At 40.0% G+C, this 11838-nt stretch overlaps 2 protein-coding genes across 2 annotated transcripts in view; both read right to left on the reverse strand.

Annotated features, from left to right (window-relative positions):
- The window catches only part of LOC103623722 (nucleolar RNA helicase 2), a 12287-nt gene extending 11782 nt beyond the window's left edge, over positions 1-505 (reverse strand). The window contains exon 1 of the mRNA XM_008642870.2: positions 491-505. Coding sequence (XP_008641092.1) covers positions 491-505 — 15 coding nt within the window. The remainder of the gene's footprint in view (positions 1-490) is intronic.
- Positions 506-985: 480 nt separating this feature from the next.
- On the reverse strand, positions 986-11684 carry LOC103623723 (nucleolar RNA helicase 2; the record flags this gene model as incomplete). Its single annotated transcript, XM_017746183.1, has 14 exons — positions 986-1565; positions 2059-2103; positions 2483-2617; positions 2918-3077; positions 3273-3346; positions 4106-4225; positions 4943-5104; positions 5605-5754; positions 6417-6562; positions 7059-7244; positions 8090-8207; positions 9745-9923; positions 10579-10654; positions 11343-11684. Coding segments are annotated over 14 exons (2103 nt in total), but the record flags the coding sequence as incomplete, so codon positions are not given.
- Positions 11685-11838: the final 154 nt, after the last annotated feature.

Consider the following 11838-nt stretch of genomic DNA (forward strand, 5'->3'; position numbering starts at 1 on the left):
GGCCCCCATGCAGCCGCTGCGCCCTCGGCCCGCCCCTTCCGCCGCAACGCCCGCCGGCCCCTTCCGCCAGCTCCTCCGCCACCGTGAGCTCCCTCACGGCCCTCGCCTCGTGGTCCGCTTAGCAGACCTCCTTTCGCGGACTTCCCCTCATGGGGCTCCCCTTGTTGCCCACAAATCCGGGCTTGTTCCGCGGTGTGCAACAAGCCAACATTCGAGAGACCTTATTGATTTCAGAGCTGCACAAGCTCGGATGTTCGGTGGCACAAGTATAGCACCACTATCGGGCTTATTCAAACACAGAAATCCCGAGTTAGAAAGGGCCCAGCACTCTACAGGGATTGGTTAGTATTTTCCACACAAATTCGGTAATCCCAGCTAACTTCTCCACATGCTCAGGAAAAGGGTATTGACCCCCTTAGGTAGGCGTCTTTCTGACCTGTAGCCGTGATTTTTAGTTACAATACTAAAACATAATTCACCCATAGGATACATGGTCCATGAGCATTTTGCCAACTCAGCAATGTATACATACACATACATCAACATACTGATTTACTTCATCCTTAAAGCTTCTTAGTTCCAGGACGTCCTTGATTAAGGGCTGCTGTTATCTGTTGCATTGATTAGGCTTGAAAATATACAAAGATGTTACAGTGAAGAACATCCTTACCTATAATAATCTTGCCCTAGTCCACCTTTTGCAACACCCTAATGGGGTTATGAATCTCCTTCACGGTTGTCCCTCATCAGGGTTCCTCTTCAGGAGCTTCCCCTCAAGCTTTGGAAACTGTCTTTCCTACGCCTGTTGTATAAGGAGTCACAATTTGGGACAGAAACTAAAAACCTCCCGATCTTCCAATTCCACAAAATAAAAAAACCAATAGGATTTATTTTTCCTTCACTGGCTCCTGCTGCCACGCTCCCCAATCCAGCACCTTCCAACATCGCCACCAAAATACTGCTTCAAATATGTGACAACAAAATATGAAGTTGTAAAATAATATTTAATTTTATCAGAAAATGTACAGGTTTGAGCAGCAATTCAGATCTCTATATATTATACAGTGAACCAGGCTACACTTGAACGCAACAGACATATTATGGAAAGATTCAAAGAGCAATATGAGAAACAAAATAAACAATTCATTTTTCCCTGTGGATTTTTTGGGGTTTTTCTTCCTTTGCACTTTTTTTTAAAATGAACAGAACCTTGTTTATGAGCAAAGTAGTACTGACCAAAAAAAATACCTTAATGAAGTATTTTCCCCAATGGTACAAACACACAGAAACAGCCTAGTGTAATGTGATATAAAACACTTCAGTCCCATTTTTTTCTCACTTCTGGATTGTTGAAGTTAATGTTCAAACGCTCTGCTGAAGCTTCGTTTCTGGCCCCTGCTCCTGAATCTGTTTCTACCAGAGCCACCACGCCGACCATTCCTGGAGCTTGAGAAGCTTCGGCCATTTCCTCCACCACCTCCGCCTCCTCCTCGTATGGATTCTACCAACTCTGGTAATTCAGTTGCCACACACAAACGCCAGTGTTTTGAATCTTCCCATCTTGCCTACCAGAATGAAGTCAGACATAGCAAGTTAAATTCTAGGAATACAAATATAGGGTATGTAATAATTATTAAATTTGCTCAACTGAAAGGTAAAATCGTGAGCTGATATATGGGATTCAAGCTTCTAACTGGAGGGATCAATAATTTTGGCATAGTAATACTAATGCTACCAAGCAAAAGCCTGAATTCACTTTTCTGTGGAGAGAATTCTGGGTGAAAACAGAATAGAGAAAAGAGGAATAAAGCTTGCTGCCTACAAAGATGAATCCAGCACCACTTTTCTCAGTGCAAAAGTTTCAAGTTATAGACTTTTGGTCACAGGGGAATGGCTTAGAAAAGAAACACTGTGCTTATTCTGCTCTTCACTTCCTTCCAAGCCATCCCTTTTGCCACTAGGAAAGGCAGGATAAAGGCTACATCATCTTTTCAGTCTAACCCAGTCCGGCCAGTTTCATCTCCAGTATGCTGTACCCAGTATTTGCAATGAACATACCTCTATTTCTTTTTGGTCTGCCGCAGGAACATCAAAGCACACACCCTGAAAAGAAAGAATAATTTTAATGCATACAAGTCAAGCGTTTTAAATGATTGCAACTAAAAACAACAGAGCCCACAAATCTACACCTGACAGACAGGTACTATCAGGACTGACTGTCCTAAAAAATGCTTTTCTGTTTTGACATTAAGGCACAATTAACATGCTTCCTACCTTTTACCTGTTCTGCTATCCCCATAGCCATGCATTATCCTACCTCCTGAGCATGTCAGCAGAGCCCTAAGCACTAAAATAACAGATTGAGGCCCATCATCAACAGTGCCTGGAATAGAGAAAAAGACCAAATAGCCCCCCTGACAATTGCTAAGAAAAGGCTGCAATCAGAAGAGCCCAGTAGCAAAGACACAAAACAAAAACTTACCATTTTTCCCTTGAGGAAACACATTCTGTTCACCTTCCGATCAACATCATCACCCAAAACTTCTCGCAGTCTTCGCCAGGCATAGCTCATATTGTTTATTTCTTCAGAGCAGCGTAGTATCATTGTAACAAATCCCTAAAAAGAAATGGGGCACGTTCCACTCAGTCAGAGGAATAAGCTTCAGCACATATATTGGACAGGAGAAACCTGCCAATTTACAGTTTATTAACTAAATCTTTGAGTCGGTACTGTTACAGGGCATCGAGTATCTTTACAGCCACTCTATTGTTGCTTTTAACAAAATCAGTACTTCCTAGTGGCTTAAGTGTAGTTCTCAAACAAAATGGAGACAAATAATTCTCTGTTTAGACAACACAGAGGTGTGGCTCTTTTTCCAGTTTCAAGACAAGCATTAAGCCATACACCCTTCCTTACCACATCTGAGTTCAGCAGTGAGCGCTGTTCGATGGAAGTAGCGCCCGAAATATGGGCCAGAGCTGCAGCCAGAGCATTAACTGGTCCCTTTTCTTTTATTAGCAACTGAGCAGATTCTCTGAAATACTCAATAGCAGTCTGAGGAACAGAATCCAGGCACCTAAGCAATTAAAGCAAAAAAATTTAACAATTTATACACCAGTATTTACTAGGCTCTGGAATAGGAAAAAACCACAGTAATCCAAGATTTCAACAGTGTTCAGAAAGTTCAAAGAGACAGCAAAGAATAATTCAAACAGTCCTTCTGAATGAGGAAGGGAAGAAGATACAGCAGGGCTTGAGTCCCCGAACACACCTCATGGCATCTTTGCTGGAAGCCTTTATTATGTCTGTTGCAGTAGGAACACCAACACGCTTGAATGTAATGCCCTGAAATTTAAAAGGCAAAAGACAAATAAAAATTGCAGACCATAAATAATTCAGTTCTAAAGAGGCAGTATTGAATTCCAACAGAACAAGCATTAAAGTCTGTAATTTTTCTTCTTATTTTCACCTTTTAATTTCCAATTATTTCTAGAGAAAATTGCAAGGTTAACCTTACAGGAAAATGGGTAACACTTAAAAGGCTCTTATGTACCAGATCAGTTTAAACGGTTCAGTGACCTTAAACTGAAAACAGAAACCATTCTGGCAGATTCCTGGGGAAAACAGAGTCCTACAAATTCTAAATTACTACTTTTAGTCTGATAGATTTGAATCTAAGTACAAATTACAGAGTCTCAGTCTAAATGTAACTGTTTCATGTGCCAGGAATAAACCATCTCATCCCAATCACATACTTAATTGTCAAGGAAACTACCATATGGAACACTGCACAAAGTGCAAAAATGCAAGTAACAGTTCTCAGTAAAGCTGCACATATGCACATCACTGGTCAGATGATAACCAGGGTGAACACTACACTGAAATACTGCGAGTTTTTTTTCTCATTTCCACAAGGACAACCTTACTGGCATTTGCTGAAGAGGTGTGGGCATGAGAATCTTCAGTGCTCTCGCTGCTCCACAGTAACCGACAGTAACCAACCACCCTCCTCAAGACACCCGAACCTCCTCTAGGTGCTTTATAAACAACATTCTGTACTTGAACAAATTAGAGTCTTGCAATTAGAAGAAAACAGTACTTTACCGCTTTTTGTTCCACGTGTCTTAACTGATATTCTTCCTTTCGCTGATAAAAACAGATACAGATCCCAGTCCGCCCAGCTCGACCTGTGCGTCCAGAACGATGAATATAAGACTCCACATCCTTCAGAAAAAGAGAGCCTTATGAGTTACCTAATTCATTGTAATTTGATCAATTCATTGCATCCACGTAACTTGTAGAAGCCATTACCGTTAAGCCTGAACAGTGCACAGTAACTCCATAAGAGAGTTAAATTAGAAAACATTATTTCACTAATATCAAGCAAATATGCTTTTCCATAATCCTCTAAAAATCATGGTTTGAAAGCCAGAGCCATAAGCATAGATCAACTTTATGCATCACCACACATTTGGAGTGCGTATTTCTCTACAACAGTCCCACTCACCCTCCTGCACATCCACTTGAGTGTGGTTACTGTGGTATTAATAGCGTATTCACTGAAACATTACATTGTTTCTTTTAAACGCTCTTAATTTCAGCCACTGTTCTCACTGTTCTGGTCCATAGCTCACATTCACCCCCACTTAAGAGAACTATTCTTCTCACTGCTTCCAGTCTTGCACACACCTAGCCTCAAAGGGAGAGGCTTGGAACAGCCTCATAAGAAGACATTTTAAGGAAATCATCTTTAAACATACTAGGGGCTGACACACTTTCAAAAAATCCCCTAAGAAACTACTTCTACATATCTGGACGTTCCTCCCCCTTAAACACAATGCTGATGAACTCTCTGTGGTCAATATCATCACCTGATAGCGTACACTACTTGAAAACAAGACTACAGATTATTACAAGACATCCAACATAACAGTCTCCTACCTTTGGTGGTGAGCTTTGTACAACCAGGTCAACTTCTGGGATATCTAAACCACGGGCAGCCACATTGGTTGCAACCAGAACTTTAAATGAACCATTTCTAAAACCCTTCAGTGTGATCTCTCTTTGCTTCTGAGGAATGTCACCATGCAACGACTGGCAATCCTGAAAAACAGTATTATTTTAGAACTGTACCAAAATCCCATACAGTGCTCCATTTTATGGTCAGCTTTGGGTATAACATCTTGGTATTTGATAGGTACCGTATGGCAAGATACAGAAGATGAACTGAATTACTCAAATTTATATTTTAAGTGTCTTACAATATGTACTCAGTAATTCTTATTAATATACCTAAAAGGCCTTTAACAGTAGTAGGAAAACAGAACTGCAATGTGTGTCTTAGCTCTACATCTAATTACTGTGACATATGAAAACTTTGCCCTAATTTGCCATCCACACCATCTATGGCTGTTTCAAAATAGAAATCTACAACTTTTGTTTCATGTGCATGAGAGAGAGTAAAATCCTATCTGACCACACACAAAAGCCTGCCGTATGCATTTTGAAACTCTCCTTAAAACTTACACATCATAGGTCTGGTATCAACATAGGGTTGATATATCTCTGACACGTTTTGTTACTTAATACACATGATAAAATACCTGTTTGATTGAAGCATTCAGAGCCAGCTCATTTGCCTCCTTTTTGGTCTCGCAGAAGACAATGGTCCTCCCGTGGCTGCCACTGTAGACCTGAATGACATCTCCAATAACTGCAGCTCTCTGAGACCAGTGACACTCTATTGCCAAATGCTGCGGAAAAGAATTCCAGTGATTAGCTTGTGTAAAGTTAAGATTCTTTTAAAATACTTTTGGAACTGTTAAATACAGAAATAGTAAAGACAGCTCCCTGATGGGGAAAATGTGCTAACTCACGATCCTGGAACATAAAAAATCCATAAAGCTCTTATGCTCACCACAATTAGTCTTATGTTCAGCAAAATAATTACAGTAAGAGAAAATCAGGTGTCTAGCATACATGTATTATATTCCTTGCTATGGTATTTACTGCACAGCAAGCGAAGGCCTACAGAGGTGAGATACTACAGGAAGTTTGAAAAAAAGTATCTTGTATACAGAATAGCAGAAGTTGACTGTGATGTCCATGACGATTTAAAAGCAGCAGGCTGATGTTCATGTGTGCCTTTTGCTTCCAACTTGGATAAATTTAGATACTACTTTTCTCTGAAAACCCACAAAATGGACAAGAAAAGCCTCTCTCTACCTGTGATGTGAGAAGAGAGATCCTAAACCCAGAAACAGCTTCACTAGCTGTAATGTGCCTTATGCTTAGAAAAAAATTCTCAAAACAACTTCCAACATCACTGTGGTAATGCACCTTAGGAAGAGATGAGCTCTCATAGCATAAAAGAAAAGGGAAAAAGCCTGAAAACATTTCGCATGAGATTACTCACTTCTACTGTTGTAGCAGCCTTCTGAGTTCTTTTCCCAATAAGGTCAATCTGTTCATATCTGGACTTCATGTATTTCTTAGCCACATCATACACCCAGTGTGGGCAAGTTGCAGAAAACAACAGTGTCTGGGGATTGTCTTCAGAATCTTAAAAAAAAACAGAACAATGCTTCACAAACTTCATACATTTCACCTAACAGATGTACACAAGTTCATTACATGGGTGATTAAAAATGAGGTTAAATATCAGTACATAACATAAAGAAGGCAATTGAGGTTTTTAAATTTATGCATTACTGACACCTGGAGTAAAAAATGTTCTAGAAAGTCTAAATAATTTCAAGATTATGAAAAAATTACTAAGGCCAAAAAATCCAATCTGTTTTCAAGCACTGATAGAAGTAAAAAGCTAATTCGTTTTAATTTGAAGAAGCCCAAGCACAACTTGAAGATAGGTGTCAAAGACAGTTATTTACAGACCCCTAGGTACTGAATTTCCAGTTTGCAAAGGTTCTGTGAATGAGTCTCAAGATCACAATATAGAATATTCAGTCATTTCTAAACAAAGTCCCTTTATACCTGAATTTTAGCTAACTAAATTATCACTAATATTTCCTACTATTTGTTTAAATATTGGGATTACCCTTCTTGTATGCAACTCGTAAAATGTCTTCCACTTGCTCAGCAAATCCCATGTCCAGCATCTGGTCAACTTCATCAAGTACAACATGTTTCACCTTGGTAAGGTCCAGCTTGCCATTCTGGAGGTGGTCTTTGATTCGACCAGGTGTCCCAACCAAAATGTCAATGCCACTTCTCATGAGATCAGCTGGTGAACAGGGAAGAGTAGAGTTAGCAGTGACTAGGGAGCAATAACACATGGTAGTAATGAAACAGCTTCTTAAACCATTCATAAGTACACTCCTTACAAAAGTGAGAACAAATGATGAACAGGAAGAAAAAAATCTGGAACAAAAAAAGTAAGGTAGAATATCTACCTCTCTTCATGAAGAAAAAAAAACATGTACTTCCCTTCCCTGTCCCCATGATTTAAAGTAGCAAGGGTAAGCTTCTTTTAATATTCTTTAGAAATAGTTAGCTCTTCCCAAATTATCTACTTTAACTGGATTTTTTTTAAAATTTACCTATTTAACTATTCAAATTGCAGAAATCAACTCCTTCCTGAGGTTCTGCAGTGGAAAAACAATCATCCCTAATGCCTCAAGATGTATCATAATGAAAGAGCTCATTCTCATTCCTTGTTTACAACTACCCAGACAGTAAATTACGCTGTCACAACAATTTCTTCTCCACTTTACAGATCCTCTATGTACCCCTTATCACATGAAAAAACACATACCCACCCACAGCTTTAAGATTAAACTTTTTTAAAGAAAATGGGTTTACAAAAACCTAAACCCAAATACAGGTGATACACACAGTATACTCTGTTTCACTTTAATTTAAGGTACATGAACAGATAAGCAACACCAGGAATACAACTGACAGCCACAGCCATTTATCTCTGTAAGAAGATACATTTTGAGCTGCTGAATTTCCCATGAATAGTATCCAGCCCTTGAGCTGTAAGTGTGTGTTTGGAAAGACCCAACTGCATTTCTTAAATATGGGAGTCAATCAATATTTCAATTATTAGTCCAAAGAGTCACCTACTTTGTCCATTATAGGGAGTTCCTCCATAAAAACAAGCTACTGTCAGCTTCCTTGTGATGTCCTTGAAATCTTTCGCAACCTGATTTGCCAGCTCTCTTGTTGGACAAAGAACTAGAACCTGCATAGAAAAGACAAAACAGGTATCTTCTCAGTATGGCTTCTGAGAAGCCACTAAACTTCTGATAATTAATTTATATCTGACCCTTTGTAAAATTAAAAAAAACACAGCTGTTTTAAATAATTATCTAAGCAAAGGCTGGAGAAACACACTGCTTAAGTCTCTTGTAACATCATTAAACTCCTTCAGCATATACTCACTTAGGACAGGCTAACTTCTTTTTAAACAGGATAGGAGATACTTAAATTTTATTCAATTTTAGCTCCTGAATAGATCAGCTACAAGTTTTCTTCTGCATGTGCATATGCTGTTTGAATGAATACAAGACTGAAGGATGTGGGTAACAAAAGGTTTTTGCACCTGCTCAGTAATGCTTCACAGTCCTATGAGAAGGTGTAAGGAAGAGCTATCAGCTGTCTCTCGGCTTCCCTGTGGCTCAGGGAAACATATGTTCAGTCTGCAGTGCTGCTGTGCTAATCTATATCCCTGCAGAGGCAACCAAGGAACCATCCTCTCTTCCAACACACAGCTTCCCTGCAGGCAGGTTAACCAATTCCATTTAAAATGTGATTGAAGCACTGCTCTCCAACCTGGCATCAGTCGCTTCACAAAAGGAACCTTAAAATCCTTATCCTCTTATCCTATTTACCTCTTTCAACATTAAAACCCATTACCAAAAAGCAAACAGTAGTGTATTATGGTAGAGTGAGGCCTGGAATCTTTTATAAGGCTTACAACTCCCTTGAAGAAAGCTTTTCCTTCTCCAAAAGACTGTACCAAATCTAGAGACAGCGTTCTCAGTCAGCCAAGCAATGTGATGGGCAGATGCATATAAAACTGCTAGTACTAGTTTTGGAATGCACTTCAGGTAATCTATGAGATGGCTGGCAAGATTAAACAAACTGACAAAAATTATTAATGAGGACATGCTGAGCTTTGGCCTATCTAGTTTTTTTGGAGGAATCGTAAAGAATTCAGTGAAAAACCACACATGGTATTCCTTAGCAGAATGAACACAGCTTATAATGAATCTGCATTCTCTGGAGCAGAAGCTTCAACATTTGGTGGTGCTCCTAGTGAAAACTAAGTCTATTTTTAAAACCTCCCACTGTTTACATGTTTTAGAAAGAAACATGTTTAAGTAGACAGCTTTTATCAAGCTGTCAAGTTACAATTAGTAACTCATCTGTTAGCAATTTGGAGGAAAAACAAGCATCCAGTAGCCACTGGCCCTGAACAGGGAACGTGACTGAGCAAAATTAAATAGGAACACATTGAACACCTGTAGTTTTGGTGTCCCTGTGGCAGAAAAAGGAACTGACAAGTGCATAGATCTGTTGTGCTCTTCACTCTTCATCAGAGGCTGGGAGGCAGCACAGGACGCAGGCAAAGCCCAGCAAACACAGCTTTCAAATCACCTTTAATGTGGGTCAGCTTACCCCTGCACAGACCTGAAGAATTTTTCTAGCAGCTGAAAACCCTGAATCATTTAGATGTAAGACAAAGCAAAATCACCATTTTAGCCAGGCACAGTTACCTTTGGTGGACGGCCTCTTCTTCTTTCCTGTGACTCTCCCTGAAGCTTTTCAATTAAGGGAATAGCAAAAGAGAATGTTTTCCCTGTTCCAGTTCGTGCTTGAGCAATGACATCTTTGCCAGAATACACTGGGTTGAAGGTCTTCACTTGCACGGGGAACAGGTATGTCACTCCTCGAGCTGTGACAATTTCAAGAGATTTCCTTAATATGATCATTTTACAAGTGTTCTTTCATACTCTTCAGTGGAAATTATTCCAAGAATTTCCATCAACTCTAAAGTAAGACTGTATCATCACCTCCACTGATTTATTTGATCAGATGAGTCATCTGCAAAGAGTGCCCCAGGACTATCCATTTTATTCTCTCACTTCACACCCCCAGAGACAGTGCTAGCTAGGACAGAGAAAGTTAATAGCCTTTATGGAAGACTTTCAGTACTGTGCCAACATATCTCAAAATCCCTTCTACTCTTCTTTTTATTCATACTAAATCATGTGCAAACTAACATCACAGATACTAAATATAACTGGTTTTCCTTTATTCACACCAAAAAACCCTTTAATTGAAAAATTCTCACACATCTTTTTTTTTCCCCCTTGGCTTGTGTCATTTAGAATTTTACTGCAAAGGCTAAACTGGACAACACTGCAAACAGGAAAGTCTGCGCTCAAAGGTGTATTTAGAGCAGGCAATCAATGTCTTCTGCACAGCATCCGTGCTTGTACACGCACAAGCAGAGCACATCTCGAAAGCTTATTGATCGAGGGTGTTGAACATAAAAACATGACAGAGATCACTGACATTCTACACCACCACCTTGCCAAGAAACTTACCTTGAAGAAGCTGGATAGTTTCTTTGGAAATAGAAAAATTGGAGAAAGCACCCTCTTTCTGTTCTCCAGTCAACTCCTGTTAGGTAAACAATAACTCAGATAAGATTCCATGTGAATATCACATGACTGTCAGTAAATTCGAAGTAATTTAAGTAAATTCAGCATAGCCACTGGTGTCATACTCTTCAGTGACAGTGTCACAGCTGCAGTTAAAGAGCCTTCTTTGTTTTACCATCATATTTGAAACTTGGACAAAGTTAGCAGAAGTCATCTGTAGGTTAAGAGTGTTTCGTATCTAACAGCATAGTAAATCCAAAACACTCAAACCAAACCTGAAAACTCTTCATTAGAATAGTAGAATATCATGAGTTGGAAGGGATCCACAAGGATCACCAAATCCAACTCCTGCCTCTGAACAGGACAACCCCAAAAATCACATACACCTCATGATGCTGAATCATATTAAAGCTCCATCTCAGTGCAACTTGTCTGTCCAGCAACAGCTACCACAGCACCAGACTGCTGAAGCAAGGAAACCATGATGCACTGATCCAGCACTTCAGGACTTTCATAATTCAAAATTCTTCCAAATTCTTGGCAGACTGAATAATTCAAGAACTTTAAATCTTGAAAATTTACAGCACTTTCAACTGATAAGGAAGGGGGGAAAGGGACTACAACCCATTCTAAATTTGGCCTTGTTACAATGCAGGAGTTAAAAATTATAACACACCACTATAACTAAAACCAGTCCTTCGCTTTACCTGATCCTGCTCGCTCTCACTTTCGCTCTCACTTGACGTTTCACTAGAACTACTCTGTCGGCTTCTGCGGGAGGATTTGCTGCTAAAGGAAGACAATCTCGATTTCTCCAGGCTTTCCTCTTTCGTATGACCGTTCTGTTTACTGACACTCTTTGATTTCTTGGGTTTCGGTGTGTAACGCTCCTCATCCGATTCCTCGCTTTCATCTGTCTGAGTCCTTCCCCTCTGAAACTTGTCCCGGTGTTTAGATTTCTTCTCCTTTTTTTCCTTCTGGCAAGGCACAGAGCAAATGAAAATACACGCTCGTGGATCCAAGCGACACGGAACAGAGAAGAGGGTGCAGAACAGTTAAAGCTTGAAGTGCACGTTCTAGTTACTGACGGGGGCGGTGGCTGGCACAAGGCAACAGATCCCTGCCGGCCGCCACCGCTCAGGAGACACGTTACCGACCACGAGACAACCGAGCCTTCGTGTTCGTGGCTCTCCCCCGCTCCGG

Source organism: Corvus brachyrhynchos, unplaced genomic scaffold (genome assembly GCF_000691975.1).
Source record: "Corvus brachyrhynchos isolate BGI_N302 unplaced genomic scaffold, ASM69197v1 scaffold279, whole genome shotgun sequence".
Classification (NCBI taxonomy): Eukaryota; Metazoa; Chordata; class Aves; order Passeriformes; family Corvidae; genus Corvus; species Corvus brachyrhynchos.